Source organism: Podarcis vaucheri (assembly GCF_965113315.1).
Source record: "Podarcis vaucheri genome assembly, chromosome: 6".
Taxonomy (NCBI): domain Eukaryota; kingdom Metazoa; phylum Chordata; class Lepidosauria; order Squamata; family Lacertidae; genus Podarcis; species Podarcis vaucheri.
In genome coordinates, this window is record NC_138764.1 from 91739481 (window position 1) to 91757870 (window position 18390).

Sequence of the window (18390 nt, forward strand, 5' to 3'; positions counted from 1 at the left end):
GAGAGACTCTTTGAGAAGCAAACAGAATGTGTGTCCATTTTCTCCTTGTGCAAGGAGCACAATAGTACTGTAGCTCCGTACCTCACAGGAATGTTGCAACAACAAATATATACCGGGTGTGTGTGAGAGAGAGATAATGTGTTGCCTCGGGCTGCTGAGAAGGCCCTTGAACAGCTTAACAAAGAATCAGGCAACAGACTGGAAAGTAAGCTTAAAATATAATTTTCTTACTTATGGCCTTGCATTGGTTTCCAGCAAAGGCGCAGTAAAATCTAAGAAGGCAAAATACTTAGATTTTCAGTACAGTGGTACCTCGGGTTAAGTACTCAATTCGTTCTGGAGGTCCGTTCTTAACCTGAAACTGCTCTTAATCTGAAGCGCCACTTTAGCTAATGGGGCCTCCTGCTGCCGCTGCGCCGCCGGAGCACGATTTCTGTTCTCATCCTGAAGCAAAGTTCTTAACCCGAGGTACTATTTCTGGGTTAGCAGAGTATGTAACCTGAAGCGTATGTAACCTGAAGCGTATGTAACCCGAGGTACCACTGTATAGCCAGCTTCAGACATCTATGTATTTAAAGCTGGAGCAAGCGGAGGCACGCCTGCCTCCATGGCTGGTCAAAGGAAGAAAGAGAGGAACAAGAAAGACAGGCACTTCGCACGATTGCATACACATAGGCTGCCAGGAAATTAATAAATAGATTCAAACCAAGAAATGGTGGGAGGGAGCTGGAGAGTCATTGTGGCTCGTAAGGATACTATCCCCGTAGCCTGAAGAGGACTTCAGTGAAAGGAGAGGAAGCCCCAAAGTGACCGGAAGCGCAGCAGGGCTTTGTTTAGGCGGCGTTGCCATACGTCAGGAATTTTCCCGACATACACGGAATATTGTAGTGGGAAGCAGTGTCCGGGTGGAAATCGGCCAGATGTCCGGGAAAATCCGGATGTACAGTATTGCAACCCATGTTGGCAGTGCCGTTTTTGCCGATTCTCTGATTCTCCGATTTTCCTTAAAAGCTCAAAAACGTCATTTTTATTTGGTGATCCCCCCCCCAAAGTCTCTTTGACCTCAGAAACCGGGGGTTTCCCATGCACCTGTGACATAAGGGGAGATTCGGCGAGAGCCTTTTACACACTTTCCTTGCAGAACTGCTGACCAACGATTGTATTTTCTTTGGTTGCTGCCGCCACTACCACACTGCCTTGGAAACATGATTGCAAAACAGTATGGAAACATTTACTGGTAATTCATTTCTTTTTTAATTGAGTGATGTAAGGGTTGGGGGATGTAAGCAAGCATAAAAGCTTGAGGCTTTCAGTCCAGTCTTGTTTACTCAGAACGGAGTCCCGTTGATCTTAGTGATGCTTTGCACACAACAGCAGCAGCAGCAGCACTACATCCAGACCCTATGCGCTGCTTACTCCAAAGTGAATCCCAGTTGTTTAGTCGTTTAGTCGTGTCCGACTCTTCGTGACCCCATGGACCAGAGCACGCCAGGCACTTCTGTCCTCCACTGCCTCCCGCAGTTTGATCAAACGCATGCTGGTAGCTTCAAGAACACCATCCAACCATCTCATTCTCTGTCGTCCCCTTCTCCTTGTGCCCTCCATCTTTCCCAACATCAGGGTCTTTTCCAGGGAATCTTCTCTTCTCATGAGGTGGCCAAAGTATTGGAGCCTCAGCTTCAGGATCTGTCCTTCCAGTGAGCGCTCAGGGCTGATTTCCTTCAGAATGGATACGTCTGATCTTCTTGCAGTCCATGGGACTCTCAAGAGTCTCCTCCAGCACCATAATTCAAAAGCATCAATTCTTCGGCGATCAGCCTTCTTTATGGTCCAGCTCTCACTTCCATACATCACTAGAATCCCAGTTAGTTTGGTACAATTTCTCAAGGAAGTGTGCCTAGGCCCTTTTGGGCCAGGCCCTTACTTTCAATTTGCAGTGGCCTGGGTAAATGTTTGTGGGAATGGCAAGCTAAATCCTCCAAGGGAGCAAAAACTCTTTGACAAAGAATGTCTGGTTTCCGCAACGACTATTTTAAACGTGTAATGCATTTTATTGTATTCTGCTTCGCGTATTTTATCTTTTTTCGCAATGGCTTCGGCTGCACCAAATAAAACAACAGCCGCACCGAATCCCCGAAAGCATTCCGGGAAGTGTGTTGCTGGTTGCCAGGTTGCCCTTAGCAACGCCGGCCGCCTACGTCATCTCCCCTCGCCCTCCCTATTTCCCTTTCTGCGCCGGAAATAGACGGCCTCCGTCGACCGGAAGCTCCTTTGTTTTGGAGGAACCCGGAAGTGCGGCAGCGGAGTAGCCGAGGGAGAGAGATGGGTTGCGACGGGGGGACGATCCCCAAGAGGCACGAGCTGGTGAAAGGGCCCCGCAAGATCGAGAAGGTGAGGCCTTAGCTCTGGTCCTCTGGGGTGGAGGAAGCTGCGAGGAAGGGTGGGCCGGAGGGCGCGCTTAGGCCTGGGGGGGGGGCAAGGGAAAGATGGTTTTCGGAGACGGCGGGGTAGTCCCAGCCTCAGAAGCTGCCGTGAGGTAGCTAAGCTTTTGGGAAACCTTTGCCACAAAGGAAAAGAGTGGGTGGACAAAGCATAACGCCTTTGGCAGGAGTGCTCCCTCTTTCTGAACGGTTGATAAGGATTGGTGCTTCCCGCCAGACCCCTCCTTCTTTTACCTTCCCGCGACTCTTCTATTGGACATCTCAATAACAGAGGTGGTCTGTCCTGGAGGGTCCACACTTCCAGCAGCCCTCCGTTCTATCTTTAAAAAACACAGAAAAAGAAGCTGACACATTCAACATGACTTAACACAGGGATGTCCAACAGGTCGACTGTGCTGAAGCCTCCCCAGAAGAAGCTTAACAACTGTGGGTCTTCCTCCCTCCCAAAAAGCTCAACAATTTAAATTATTCCCCCCCACCCCAAAAAAACGCTCAACAACTTTGGTTACTCCAATGGGTAGATCACTGCCAGTGTGTTTATAGTGAGAGTAGATCACAGTCTCTTGGGAGTTGGACATCCCTGACTTTACATATTACTTCACTGCAACTTCACCCCTTGCCTTTTCCTGTAAGACCTATTGCAGTCGTTAAGAGTCGTCAACAAGCTCATCTCAGCTATCTGCCAATCTCCCATTCCCACCACCCTTCTGAGTAACACCCCTCCCCACCTTCTCACTATATAGAAGGATCTGGCAACTTCTGTTTCAGTGTATCTGAAGAAGTGTGCATGCACACGAAAGCTCATACCAAGAACTAACTTAGTTGGTCTTTAAGGTGCTACTGGAAGGAATTTTCTATTTTGACTATGGCAGACCAACACGGCTACCTATCTATTCACTGCAACAACATGTTTAGTATGGTGTTGCTGATCTTCATGCAGCTGTCATCAAGAAGGATCATACTTGGGTTGTGTGATGTTAACATGCTCATGAACGTGAATCATAGAACATTATCATAGAAGGTAAAATGGGGCCAGAATTGAGTGAAAAGGGCCTTGTCAGCATTTAAGAAATTGGGGACGACGACATTTTTTTCTTCTCTACCCCTTTGTCTGGGCGTTGTGTTCTCTCGGGGTTGTTTCCTTCCTTGAGGCTGGGCTGTGTGTCATGAGAGCTTTTTGACTGCTCTACAGAATGCCGGTGAGCAAATGTTTGACACAAAATCGTAAAAGACAATGAAGATTCAGAAATTGTTTTGTCTGAGTAGCAACCTTTGACTAAACAAAGAAAATAATTTGGGGTTATTTTCTTCCATTCCCAGTGGGTTTTCCTTTTCTTTTCTTTCTTAAATGAAATTGCCCCAAAGCATTTCTCTAGTTGCTTATGTTGGGCCAAAACCCCCTAGAAAGCTCTGATCATTTTTGTCATTGCCAGCTCTCTTTCAACTCATTTCAAACTGGTGTTTGGGGGAAAGTAGGTTTCACATAGAAGGGAAAAGCATAAACAAAGATGTCTGTAAAGTTTTTTTCTTTAAGAATTTCTTTCACAAAATGTTAATAATTTTATGTATTCCTCAGGTTGACAAAAATGCAGAATTGGTGGCCCAGTGGTACTACTGCACGCTGAGTCAAGAAAAGTTGAGCAGGCCTATAGTCGCTTGTGAACTTGGCAGGTAGGATTACATTTTTAAACTCCTTTTCAGTGAAACAATATTAATTTCTGAATAAATTGCAATCATGAAGTTTAAAGAGTTTTACAGTATATTTTCTATTACAGACTATATAACAAAGATGCAATCATTGAATTTTTGCTGGATAAATCTTCCGATAAAATCCTTGTTGAAGCAGCATCTCACATCAAGAGTATTAAGGTGAATTAACATGCTTGTGATCCGTCTGAACGTTTCTAGATATCAGAGCCTACAACTATTAGGCATAATTCAGAGAAAGTTTATTTTGTATAATTCCTTAATACAAATCCTATTGATTTTAATGAAACATTGAAGCTCCTACTTTCTCTAGCAGGCTTCTATTTTTTAAAAAATCATGGGGCAGTCTTTATATGCTGCATCTTCTGATGCCTTTTTTGCATGCTGGCTATTGGTCTGCTCTTGCTTCTGTCATAGTATTCCTTGCACTCAAAATGACCTTGTCTATCAAGCCAATTCCCTCTTCTTTCTTAAAATTATATTCAAAACCTTTTGGTTATTGTGAAGCATCCACAAATTTTGCCTGGCCTTGATAAATACTGGTCACAGAACCATGCCCCTTCCCATGTTATGGCGCTTGTCCCCAACCTTGCATTATGCTTCTGAAGTGCCCCCTGCACCTTGCTTGGAGTTCATTGCAAGTTGTACTGTGCTTCAGAGCCCCTCCAAGCAACTCAGAAGCACAGTACTGCTCCTGGGAGAGAAGGAAGACCTAAGGCTCATGATATTCACCATAAGGGGATTGGGAACTCGCTGTGACAAATGGAATTGTGGATTCCTAGTTTTTACTGTCGTTTAAGAACAACTCTCAGCCTCATTCGTTCTGCATTAACCCAAGACTTGACCTTGTTTTCTCCTGTAGTCCCTTCTTTGCTTTCCCCCCTCTTACATTAAAATGTATTTGGGCAGAGAGAGAGAGAGAGAGAGAGAGAGAGAGAGAGCCCCACTTTTGTGGCGTCTTTGATGCTTAACATAGTTCTATTAAATTGTTAAAAAGTAATAACGGGTTAATGGCAATTAAAGCTCAGTATGCAGTGCCTAAGCACCAACAGTTTAAAATTGCTTGCTATGTCTTGTTGTCTCTATCAGGTGAGTTGCTATTTTAGAAATTAACTAGGCTTGTAATAGTTGAGTAGATCTGTGGCTAGAAAAGCAATTCATTTCCATTGCTTTTTTTTTTTTAAAGAAAATTTTAGTCAGGAGTGGGAATTTAACCTTGAATGTTTTGCAAATGGTTTTATTAATATAGAATGATAAAGGGAAGAACTGCATTATTTCAGGAGGTCTTTTCCATTTAAACTTGCTTCCATTGAAAAACTTGTGTAAGAGACTTTTATTTCCTTTCAGAACGTCATAGAATTAAATCTCTCAGACAATCCTGCTTGGACTGGTGACAAGGGGAATACAAAAGGGGATAAATATGATGACATCCAGAGTGCACGTTTCATTTGCCCTATAGTTGGGTTGGAAATGAACGGAAGGCATCGGTAAGTATTCAGTATCCTGTGTGGTGGAGAAAAATTACTGTTCTTGGATGGTTAAGCAAGTTTTCAAATAAACTAAATGCCACTGATTTCAATGGAACATGCTACTTAGGAAGGTGGGAGTGGAATCACAGAGCCTGCTGCTGCTGTCCTGTGGGGCTCTGAACAGGAGCATGATGTGCAGATATGTCACATGCACCCCAGTATTGTGCATGCTTACTCAGAGATATCTCTCTCCCTGTGCTCATTAGGAATTACTTCCTAGTGCATATACATAAGCCTTCAGGATTAATGACCAAAATCTAGACACATTAAATAGTTTGCTATGAGAAAAATCAAATCTTATTTGAGTATCAAGGGACAACCTATTCAGGTCAAGTTGGGAAGCGTCTAAAGGCCTGCATATTGTAAGTTCTATCAGCGTTAATGTCATTGAAGAATATGGAAAAGTCTATGAAATTTTAGTATCTGTAAAACTAAATATGTACAGTGGTACCTCGGGTTACATATGCTTCAGGATACAGACTCCGCTAACCCAGAAATAGTACCTCGGGTTAAGAACTTTGCTTCAGGATGAGAACAGAAATCGTGCTCCGGCGGCACGGCAGCAGCAGGAGGCCCCATTAGCTAAAGTGGTGCTTCAGGTTAAGAACAGACCTTCAGAACGAATTAAGTCCTTAACCGGAGGTACCAGTGTACTGTGATAGCACATGCTTGGCTTTTATTGCATGCTTACTGAAATGGGATAGTTGTTACTATATTAATGAATGAGGATTTTGCAGAGGACTTTTCTTAATATGCACTTCCTGTGTTAACCACATGGGGGTGTTTTGGGATACACAGGCTAAATTGTGTGCTGGGGACAAATGGTAGTAACAAATGGATTATTATTATTCTTAATCACCTTTCTTTTGCATTCTTGTATGACTTGAAATTTTTTGCTTATAAATTCTGGCCTTGATCCAGCTAAATTTAGTTCGGATGTTACGTTCCACTGAGTGTGATAAGACTAAGTGTGCATATGACTGCAGCCTGGGTCCCATTAAAACAATTAATACAAGTTAGCCACAATTGTCTTACACCCCATTGCTTACAGCAAATCTATACATGCTTACTCAGAAATTACTCCCAGTTAAGTGTGCATAGGATTGCAGTCTTAGTTAGAGCAGTCTATAGCTTCATTTTGCCTGTGTATTTAACCTCTGAACATCATTTTCTCTCTGCTTTGCCAAAGATTTTGCTTTCTACGCAACTGTGGATGTGTCTTCTCTGAACGCGCTCTCAAAGAAATTAAAACTGAAGTTTGCCACAAGGTAAGCTTTGTCCCTTTCTCTCCTCTCCCCCCACCTTTCTAGTATATGTTTGTGCTGCATCCCAGCCCAGAATTACTTTGAATTGAGCGAGGGTTGTGGAACTGGATGGTCCAGATCTTGAAGTTCCCTGCTCTCTGGGGGCCACTTTGGCAGGTGGGTAGGGAGTGTATCTGATCCCTGCTGAAAGCAATGTAACAGGGTAATGTGTTGCATTCAAACAGTGCAGAATACAACCTGCAGCTGCAAAGAAACATTGAATTTAGCACTGTTTGAAACCATAGCTATACCTGTGCTTTACCTGATATCATATGACATCAGGCAGCTGATTAGATGGGTATGATTTTGCCTAAATGACCTGGTGGGTGAATTGAGAAGGCCTGGTGGGCTTAATCAGCCCCACAACCAGATACTCCCCAGGGCTGACTTAAGCAGTGTTATAAACATACATAACTAGAGTCTACTTTGCAGCTCTTGGTTTTCTCTTCCATGCACATGTGCATTCAAAGAGAGGAAACAATTTGTTTAACCCAGGGGGACTTTGGGGTCCTGTTTTCAGTAGACTGGTGAAAGTCATTCAAGTGTGTATCCTTTTACTGTGCACCAGACTGACATCTCATTTTCTCTGTCTCCTCAGAGTTAAGAATTGGTATTTTCTTTTTGTCTCTTAGGAGTATGTTTATCATAAGAATTGTGGAGTTAGAAGGGACTCTGAGCCAGTGTGGTGTAGTGGTTAAGAACAGTAGACTCGTAATCTGGTGAACCAGGTTCGCGCCTCCGCTCCTCCACATGCAGCTGCTGGGTGACCTTGGGCTAGTCACACTTCTCTGAAGTCTCTCAGCCTCACTCACCTGACAGAGTGTTTGTTGTGGGGGAGGAAGGGAAAGGAGAACGTTAGCCACTTTGAGACTCCTTCGGGTAGTGATAAAGCAGGATATCAAATCCAAACTCCTCCTCCTCCTCCTCTTCTTCTTCTTCATTTGGTTCAACTCCCTCCAATGCAGGAATCTAAATAGGCCATTCTTTAAGAAAGACTATTTGTGAACTTGCTTCCTCCTTCATTCCAACGGTCCTTGAATTTCCCTAAAGCTAGTTGTTTTGTTGGCTGTTTCCTATGTGGTTTCCATACTACTTAACATAGACTGCTGTTGCCAGTTGAATCCTGTGGCCCTTGGAACCCATCTTGTCCATCTCCTATACACACGTTGCATCTTCTCGTAGTGCATCTTTTCTCTAGCTTAAGATAACATGTGGCCCCCCACTCCTTCCTCTCAGTTATTCCAGGGTCAACAACACTGGCAACCCTAAATTCTTATTGTTTGTGGACAGATTACTAATAAGACATGTGCAGTTCTTTACAAATCTTCCATGCTCTCCTAAGGAACTGCACCCTCACTACCCACAGCTTGAGGAACACTGATTTAGTTGGTTGCTGTGGAACACCTTTGTCTTTTATTTTCTGCAGGCTTTCCATGTGTTTCCTTTCTCCACTTTCTCCTTTTCATGTGTGTCCATTTTCCACTATGCCATCTACAGTTGTTTAAGTCAGAATTAAGTGGCAATACTTGTGATAATGTGAGTTAAGGATTCAAAGTAAACTGAAAGTTGAAGAAGCTGTAGTGAGATTAAGAGTAGTCTTTCAGCAGAGATTGTGGTAGCAAAAATGCACAAATCACTAGTTTCAGGGTAAGATATTCTTCATAAATGCATCTATGATTGATTATATATTTTAAAATAGGAATTTAGCTGCAAGCCATTAAGTAAAGAAAAAATCAGAGAGACCAGTATGGTGCTAGATGCACCGGTGATTTCACTTTGTATAAAGCAGCAGTCTCTGACTTAATCACGACTAAAGTCGAAATGAGATAAGTATGTTTCAAGTTGGAATGAATTTTCCCCAGGGCAGAAAATTGGCTAGTGGTACTTAGAGAGTTTGCCCATGCATGTGGTTTGTGGCATGGCTCACTTTCCCAAGGCTTGAGGAGCTATGTACTCTGTGGACACATTTTGAGTTTCTCCGGTGGAAAAATGTACCAAGTGCTGGCCAGCTACATAACATGTGCGATGGGCACCATTTTGTAAGTTGACTCTTTTTATGATGACAACAGTAAACAGTGTGCAGGTGCTTTCATAGCTTAAATGCCTGTATAAGCTACCGTATTTTTCCGTCTATAAGATGCCTCCTATTTTGGGGGACTCAGATTTAATAAAAATGGGTGAAGATGTATCCGTGTATAAGACGCCCCTTAATTTTTGACATTATTTTTTTAGGGAAAAAACTTAGTCTTATACACAGAAAAATACGGTATTTAGCCCCTGGTGTCTGCACTTGGGTACTGCTGTGCTAGGGTGTCCCTAGCTCAGTGGTTCCCAATTAGCTTATTACTGAGTATCCACTATTTTTCAAAAGCCAAGCCATGTACCCCTTCTTTTGAAAATTTTGATAACTCTATGGTAGTTACCTGTACAAAGCATTTTTTTGAAGAAAATGTGGGGTGGCCCCTAATAAGCAAAGGATTTTAGGTATACTTAAAAACAGACTATAAAATTTGTGATACTATCACAAATTGCCTATTTCCAGACAGTGCCCTAGCACTAAACTAAATCATCAAAGGGTGAGCTGTTGTACTAATCATAGTGGCAACTTGCTTAGCTATTTCTGCTGTTGGACTTCCAGGATGAGACATGAATCCCAAACTCAAAAGCAAGATTCACTGAAAACCCTACTACAAGCAGTGGGAGAGTCCTCTAAACTTGGTAGTCATTGAAAGCAATTAGAAGTTCTTTTCAGTTAAAAAGTAGAGAGCAAGGGGAAGGGATCCCTTACCTTTTTTAAATGATAAACATGTGAACCCTACCCGTGGAGCAAGCCATTTGCTTTCTCTCTCCACCCCTCTCACTGCCCCCTGCCACTCCAATTGCAAGAGCCCTAATAAACTGTGTCAGAAGTTTTTGCCCAGTCCTAATTCACTTGCAATCCAGCAACTCTTTCACAAGTTTTCCCCGCTGCTAGCAAGCAGGCGCTGGTCATGAGCAGAGGCTGGATGATCTGTGGATCATCATTGTGGCTTTCACTGTGCAATTAACAAGTTAAGTGAGTCCCTGGCAAATCCCCAGGTGTCCCCAGACCCCTAACTGAGCACCACTTCCCTAGCTGTGAGAAGGTGGGTCTAGGGTGAGGTCTGTTGTGTTTGTTTTATGGCAGTCATAGGTTCAATTTAATGACCTTTTGTTCCTTGCAACTTTGTGATTTTGTAAAGTAATGTGAAAAAGTCATTGTTACGCATGTTGAAATGAAGCCAGCAGTGTTCCGATTCAGTCCTACCACAGAGAATACTGTGGACTTTGGTATAATGATGCTTTCTTGGCTTGCTACGTTGAAAAGTCAATAGAAACGGATCTATTGATGTATTGATTCCTTTTAGAGCTGGCTGTTCCAGTTGTGCTGGTTCCCTTCCTTGTTCATGGCAGCCAAATAACATTAAACAAGTTTGCTATGCTACTTTCTGTTGGAACCCACTTGACTATTAAATGATATCGAAAAGGAAATATGAGCTGCAAAGACAGTTGGAACATCAATAGTTGTATTATATAACAATGGGCATATTGCCCATAACAATAAATCTTTGTGCAGTGATTATCTTATAACTCGTAGAAGTTCAACTTTCTACTGTGAATCCTGATCAGTGTTTGTTTTAAATGAAAACTGGATTTGCAAGAGTCATATTTAACACAGCTATATATATGAGCCCCATGACTGAGGATAAAAGAATGTAAATTGTGCCTGAAAAAGTTTCCAAAAATGGCAAATGTGTGTGTTTAATGTCTTCACCCTGCAAATCTTTCAAGTCCAGCCTTTCAAACCTACCTGCCCACTGCTACCCAACACTAGATAAAGATCTCTCAGTGGCTTTTCTCTGGAGCCCACCCTCCTCAGGCTAGGTGGACAACTAACAGCCTTTGTGGCCAAAATGTGAGGCTTTCTTCCAAGACGTGTTCGCTTGGTGTCATGGTTAGTACCTTGTAGGTTCCAGGCAAATGCTATCTTTTCCCTTTGAGCTTTTAATGGCACTTAATTACTTTGTTCTCCCTCTTGAGCATAGTTTTTTATCACTTGTTTTACTGTTGGCCTCCTTTTTCTGCTGTTTTCTGCTGCATTTTTATTGTTTCATGGATAATGGTTTTATTGTGCCATATTATTGTTCATAGCCACTGATAAGATGAGATATAAATTCTGAAAACAAGCCTTTCATTCTTCGTCCTCTGCAGATAAGTCCAGTGTCTACAAGTCACATCTGGTCCTTACCCATTTTGGAATTCATGGGAAATTCAGATTAACTAGATTTATTCACATCCTATATACCAGGGGTCAGCAAACTTTTTCAGCAGGGGGCCAGTCCACTGTCCCTCAGACCTTCTGGGGGGGCTGGACTATATTTTTTGAGGGGAGGGGGAATGAGCGAATTCCTATGCCCCACAAATAACCCAAAGTTTAATTTTAAATAAAAGGGCACATTCCACTCATGTAAAAACACGCTGATTCCCGGATTGTCCATGGGCTGGATTTAGAAGGCGATTGGGCCGGATCTGGCCCCCGGGCCTTTGTTTGCTTACCCATGCTATATACTAATAGTTACCGTATTTTTCGGCCCATAGGGCGCACCTAGTTTTTTGAGGGGGGAAAATTTATTCCCCCCCCCCCAGGCGCGGGGCTGGGGCGGGGGAAGCCTGAGCAAAAAATATGGTAACTCTTTCTTAAAGTGCTGATCTTTATGTAACCCAAATGGCACCATTTATGTCCAAGAGGTTCAGCAGGTTCAGGAGGATCCCAAGGTTTGCAGAAGTACAAAATCGTGTTGGTGTAGAAAGACCCCTAAGCTGAGGAAACACATCCCTGTTAGAACTGAGCATACTCAGTAGTTATGGAATACTGACTTATTATTGGGGGAATGGAAAATACGGGTGTATGTGTGAATGAAATGAAGTATCTCAAAAGAAGGCATGGCACTACACCAGGGGTTGTCAACCTGGCCCTTACCACCCACTAGTGGGCGTTTCAGGATTCTAGGAGGGTGGTAGGGGGTTCTCCGGCACAATCTGAATCCTCCTTCCATCGAGCACTGGTGGGCGGTGAAGAAATTTTACCATCAAGAAAGATGCATTAGTGAGCGGTAGGTATAAGAAGGTTGACTAACCTTACACTACACCGTTTTAATGCAGATCCCACTTGTGTATTTTATTGTTTTGTTTGCAGGATAGAAGCTAAGTGTGCACATATGTGGGGTTAAAGATGCCAAAGATTTCTTCTCACCTTTCCCCTGCGCATTAAACCCTGATAGGCATATTTTCAAATGAGCAAGGACTATGGGGTCAACAAAGTTAGCTTTGCCCAATGACTCGTGCACATGAGCTGTGACCCATACAAAGAGTTTTTCAATTGACTCTCTTCCAGTGTGACCAGCGGCAACAACAAAACCCTCTGGAAACATTAGTACATCCTTTTATCTTAGGTTTTGCGTATGGGAGAGAGTAGTTGCGCTAAGTAGTAAGGGAAGGTCTGCCAAAGCTTCTCAGTCTCAGTCTGTGATGGAATCAGTCTCTCTTATCGGACACCAGTGTGCATTTACATGTGTGTGCTTCTAGCCATTCTTATCTTCATGTCAGTTCATCTGAAGACTACACCTTTTCCTGGAAAGTCAAGATCTGGTGCCCTACACCCAAGGGCCAGATGTGCTGATTCATCTCCTCTTCAAGGTCTTATCAAATGTAGCACAAACAAAATGGTTCATGGATTTTCTGCTAAATTTTTGTGTGTGGGAAGGTTCCTCCCAAAATTCCTTAATGCACATGACACAAAGTCCCAGTGTGAGTTTGAAAACATTTTCCTGCTGACTCTGTTTACAGTGCCTCCTATGGTGGCTCACAAAAATCATAAAAACAATATCTCAGGATCATAGAATTGTAGAGTTGGAAGGGACCCCAAGAGTCATCTAGTCCAACCGCCTGCAATGCAGGAATCTCAACTAGATCAAACATGACAGGTGGCCATCAGTTACAATAGAGCACAATCTTAAATTTTATCTATTAAATTTGCAAGATTAGTATCTCACCTGTCAAAATGGTCCACCTCTTGCCTACTTCCCCAAAGTTGTTACAAGCATAACATGAGGAGGAGGGAAAACCTAAACATCTTGAGCTACTTGTAAGAAATGTGGGATATAAAATGGACTAGATATATGTAAGTTCTCTCTGAATCGGGATTTTCAGAGCTACATAGGTTATGTACCTACATAGGTTATGTTAACACACTGGTGTTCAAGAATTCTTAAAACTGACAAGTTTTTTTTTTAGAACTGTCTGGTTTGCACCTCACTTTAAACCAGTTACGTTTAAGCTTAACTATGACCAAGCAGTGTGCTGGTGCATCACTCCTGTGCTAGGCCAAATGGTTGCTTAGTTCTCAGCAGCACAGTTGGAGGAGAAGCAAAGCAGCTACAATTTTAGCACCACTCATACAACATGCTGCATGTTCACCTTTCAACCATGGTGCAAACCACCCAAGGCTGAGCAGTTGGTTGGTCACTGAGGGTGCTCTGTGGAACTTGAATTTTATGTAGACTTGGGCTGATTCATTGGCAATTGACTAAGTTCCTCTCCCAGCACTGGCAAGTGAAGGCTTTTAAAATTGAGGTGTTAACTGAGGCTTGTTACCGCTCATGAGGGGACTGTTGTTGCAGCAGTCTTTCCTACAGCTTGGTAAAGGAGAGTGGCATTATTCCCACTTTGCAGATGAATGTGGGCTGGGGATGGAAAGAGGCTGAGAAAATAGAATTTCCTCAAGGCCGCCTGATAGACTGAGGTCTCCTGCTAGATAATGATTATCTCCTAGTTCCTTTTGTAACTTACTGTACCTCCATAAAGCCAGGAGGAGATAAGGCAAAAGAACAAATAGCATTAAGGAGGTCACAATATAACCTTCAAATGTTATGGGAATGATAAGCCCTTTTGTGCTGAGTAATAGCATGGTAGTATCAACTCAACCTCAGGGATCTAGATTTCTGAAGGTCTAGTTCAGGCCATTTTCTTTCTGATCAGTGGAGAACAGCCTTTACCAAAGGTGTCATGGGCTTTGAAGACACTCAAACTCAGGATGCAAGGGGGAAACGTGCTAAGAGGAAGGCACGCTTGGCAAATCCACACTGTGATCAACTCCAGCCCAGAAACCAATGTCCCCACTGAGGAAGGACGTGTGGTTCCAGAATTGGCCTCCACGGTCACTTATGTACTCATTGTTAAAACTGTGTTTATGGAAAACAATCTTACTCGGCTGCGAGTGATCGCCAAAGAAGAAAGAAGCCCTCATGCAGTCAAGCTCTCATAGACTTCTGTGCCAAAAAGTTTCAAAGTGTATACTTCCAGGCCCATCTATGACCTTGCTGAGCTGAGAAGGTTGAATTGAAGCCAGTATAACCTCACGGAAGTTAGCAGCAGCATATTTTTTATTTTAAGAAACTCTTAAAAACTCAGCTTTTCTTTCCGACTTACAGCAGCTTACAGTAAGCAGTGAATCATGATGTAAAGTAGGGAATTCCAGTGTAATCTAATACTTCGGCATGCTTCATATCTTCCTGCTTTGCTCAGTGCCTCTAAACTTTTTCCAGGCAGGCCAGTGAGGCAGGTTGAGGCAGCCGTCCTGTCCACTGGAGCCTTTTTGTGATGCTGTGCTTAGTCCTACCTGTCAAAAAGCTTGCTAAAACTGGCCAAAATGAAGTATCTGAACCACCGCTGTCCCAGGTGGACTGGCATAGCCGCCTCTCTCTCCCCTTGTGTCGGCAGATGGTTATTCTAGACAAACATTCTAGACAAACTGGAGGTCAGGAGGTTACATAGAGTAGTTGCTCTGTAGGATTCCCTACCACCACCAAAACTGATTAGAATAGTTCCTACAGCTCCGGCCACAGGATAGACTGTGACAGACTTACAGATCCCTATTGAGCATTGGGACTACAGTGGTGCCCCGCAAGACGAATGCCTCCCAAGACGGAAAACCCGCTAGACGAAAGGGTTTTCCGTTTTTCAATGCGCTTCGCAGGACGAATTTCCCTATGGGCTTGCTTCGCAAGACGAAAATGTCTTGCGAGTCTTGAGATTTTTTTCCGCTCCCCCCCTTTTTCTAAGCCGCTAAGCCTTTAATAGCCTTTTAGCAGCTAAGCCGCTAAGCCTTTAATAGCCGCTAAACCGCTAATAGCGCTAATCCGCTAATAGGGTTGCTTCGCAAGACGAAAAAACCGCTAGATGAAGAGACTCGCGGAATGGATTAATTTCGTCTTGCGAGGCACCACTGTAGCAGGTATTGCCGTTGCCTGCACACAACTGGATTTCGTGGTCCAGACCTACTGGGAAATGGGAAATGCAATGGGAGGGCATCAACATGGTCCTGAGGGATACAGGAGTGTTGTCGATCAGGCTTAAGAGTAATTGTCCCATATTTAGGTTCAAATGGTAAGGTTTAATGCAATGGTGGGTTTGTCTGTTTGTATTACTGTCCAACAGTTATGGCCTTTAAAACCAGTACATTTTTAATCCAGTGTTTGCTAATAATCTATCCTGCCCTGTGCAGCCAAGTTTTGTATATAATAGCATCCTTCACGTTGTTTCTGACAAATGATAGTTTTGGTTTCTCATAAGTGTATAATCAAGGAGGTGTTGTGCACGTGTTTGCTCCTTGTAAATAGACATGATTAGAATGAATTTTTGCTTAAATGTAGAGGCTGAAATTTTGAAAGCAATCCAAGAAGCCTAGTCATGTAATAGTTGGATGAATGAGTCTCCTCAATTTCATCTGCCAATCTTCTCTGAAAACACTGAAATAACAGAACAATTAAGGAATGTTGTAGAAAGTTAATTGCTAATCCACAAACTGCTTATCCTTCAGTAGTCACATCTACAGCAGAGATAATAATCCAAAATGATTGCCTGTCAATTGTGTTTAGGGCTGCACCATGAATCAAAACATAGAGTCCAAATACAGTGGTGCCCCGCAAGACGAATGCCTCGCAAGACGGAAAACTCGCTAGACAAGAGAGTTTTCCGTTTTGGAGGTGCTTCGCAAAACGAATCTCCTAATGGCTTGCTTCGCAAGACGAAAATGTCTTGCGAGTTCCTGCGGTTTCCCCCCCTTCCCCCCTTTTTCTAAGCTGCTAAGCCGCTTATCAGCTGATTCGATAAACTGATAAGCCGCTAATAGCGCTAATCCGCTAATCCGTCAATGGGCTTGCTTCGCAAGACGAAAAAACCGCTAGACGAAGAGAATCACAGAACGGATTCTTTTCTTCTTGCGAGGCACCACTGTAAACATATTTGTACTTAAATTCTATATCCCAGTGATACCTGTTTGAAGCAACTGAAAACCAGTTCTTATTTTCAAATAAATACAGTACCTTTGTTTTCAAGGCTTTAATATTTGTAGTTCCCGCACCCCTGATTGGCCTTAAAGAACAACCTGCACATTTAGTCCAAAAGAATGTGGACAGCAGTATCATATTCAGACATCAATACACCAAAGTATCTGAAATTCCTTCTCGGTTTCTTCTGCTCTATTGTTAAAACTGAAAACAGACCACAGATTACCCACAGAAGCAAGATGAGGTATAACAAATGAGGCCAAAGGGAGTTGGTTGCTAAGTTTCCGGTAGTTAATGTTTTGTTTTTTATTTAAAGCAGCAATTAGCATTGTTCCCCTGGTGTTCCTCCTCCTTTAAGTATATGCTGAGAGGTGATCTAGACCCAATACAGACAAGAAATAATAATAATACATATAGTACTCTACATTTCTTTGATATGGCATATGTAATTTATGTGCAGCAACCCTTTGCATTGCCCTCAACATTCTAGCTACAAATGGGCTTTTTTTGACAGCTAAGTGTGGGTGTTGTGACTGTGGATCATAAGCTCCACCACAGACTTCATTACTTAATACAACAGAGGATAATTGAGTGTTCTTGTTTTATTCATTGCCTCCTTTGCACACACCAGGATTTAGATTAAAGTTCATTGTTGTGATCACTCAGCACTCCATTCCTCACTTAGATTAAGTCACTTGACCCAGCTTGTGCCGTTTCAGTACTTCATTTCCCGTGACTTTTCCTTTATAGAATCTCCATCACCTAGATGGTAGGGACTATCCAAAAGTTGCTACAACTCCCAACAGCATTAGCAAGTATGGATGGGAGTTGTAGTTTAGTAATACCTGGAGGACGAAAGTCTTCCCACGCCTGATCTACAGCATTGGCTTAAAAAGTTGGTAGTATTTTTGAAGCTGTCTAAACCTGTATTCTAAAGGTTAGTCAGAATATTAGGTCTATAACCCAGGGAGTTTCACACCATTTCCCAAGAAATCCTGGGGTTTCTCAGAATCTTAACAAGAATTAAGAGTGGAAAGAGGTTTTTCCACATGACAGCTTGCTCGCTGCTATCAGTCATTCCTTAAAAAGTGCAGCCTTAGGGCATGCCCTGTTTATGTGAAGTGACGATGCGATCCAACAAGTCTTGCTACTGCCCTGCGAATGGAGTGTGTATCACTGAACACTTCCCAGAATGTTCTGCAACACACAAGGCTTCTTTGGCAGGAAACTCTTAGCAACACTGTAATAAGCAATCATAGCCTCACAATGTAGATCTTAATGAACAATCTTCATTCAAGTTGTAGTTGTTGTTTTTTAAAAAATAAATTTTTATTAAGTTTTACACAAATATCTCCAATCAAACAATTTCCCAAATAACATATTTTCATCTTTTGGACTTCCCTCAGCTTCTCTGACAATCATCCGTGTTTAAATTTTTATCTACGCATTCCTCAAAATTTAGTATCGCCTTTTAAGGTACCTTTATAAACATATTTGCATTCTTGCAATATTCCTTATTTTTTCACAAAGCTTCTTTAAAACCCACTAGCGTTGTTTGCTCATCACATACACTCTTCAAATACTCTAAAAATTTTTCCCAGTCCTCAATGAACTTGTGATCTCATTGATATCTAATTTTCCCGGTTAACTTGTCCAGTTCTGCATAGTCCATTAACTTCATTCTCCATTCCTCCAGAGTCAGTAGTTCTTTCTGCTTCCATTTTTGGGCCATTAATATTCTCGCTGCTGTTATTGCATACTGAAAAAGTTTACAGTCCTTTTTATTTATTTCATTTCTTGTTATTCCTAGAAGGAAGGTTTCTGGTTTCTTTACAAAAGTATATTTCAACATCTTCTTTAACTCATTATATATCATCTCCCAGAACCCCTTCACTTTCTTAGTTGTAGTTTTATCCATTTTTTAAAACAGCTATTGTCTCCCAAAGCAGCTCATATTGAGAGAGAGAAACAAGGTCCTGCCACCAGATGTAGAAACTAAAAAGGCAAAGCATGCTAGGGGAAATGAGTGGAGATAAAAGGTAGA

General features: G+C 42.5%; 2 protein-coding genes across 2 annotated transcripts in view; one reads left to right on the top strand and one right to left on the bottom strand.

Moving 5' to 3' along the window:
- Positions 1 to 2235: 2235 nt before the first annotated feature.
- RTF2 (replication termination factor 2) overlaps positions 2236 to 18390 on the top strand; it is a 64243-nt gene continuing 48088 nt past the window's right edge. Inside the window, exons 1-5 of the mRNA XM_082226418.1 lie at positions 2236 to 2391; positions 4018 to 4112; positions 4217 to 4310; positions 5496 to 5635; positions 6867 to 6945. Coding sequence (XP_082082544.1) covers positions 2323 to 2391; positions 4018 to 4112; positions 4217 to 4310; positions 5496 to 5635; positions 6867 to 6945 — 477 coding nt within the window. The 5' untranslated portion in view covers positions 2236 to 2322. The remainder of the gene's footprint in view (positions 2392 to 4017; positions 4113 to 4216; positions 4311 to 5495; positions 5636 to 6866; positions 6946 to 18390) is intronic.
- Positions 15295 to 18390, bottom strand: part of LOC309534181 (beta-1,3-galactosyl-O-glycosyl-glycoprotein beta-1,6-N-acetylglucosaminyltransferase 7-like) — a 29102-nt gene continuing 26006 nt past the window's right edge. Inside the window, exon 5 of the mRNA XM_082226278.1 lies at positions 15295 to 15806. Coding sequence (XP_082082404.1) covers positions 15781 to 15806 — 26 coding nt within the window. The 3' untranslated portion in view covers positions 15295 to 15780. The remainder of the gene's footprint in view (positions 15807 to 18390) is intronic.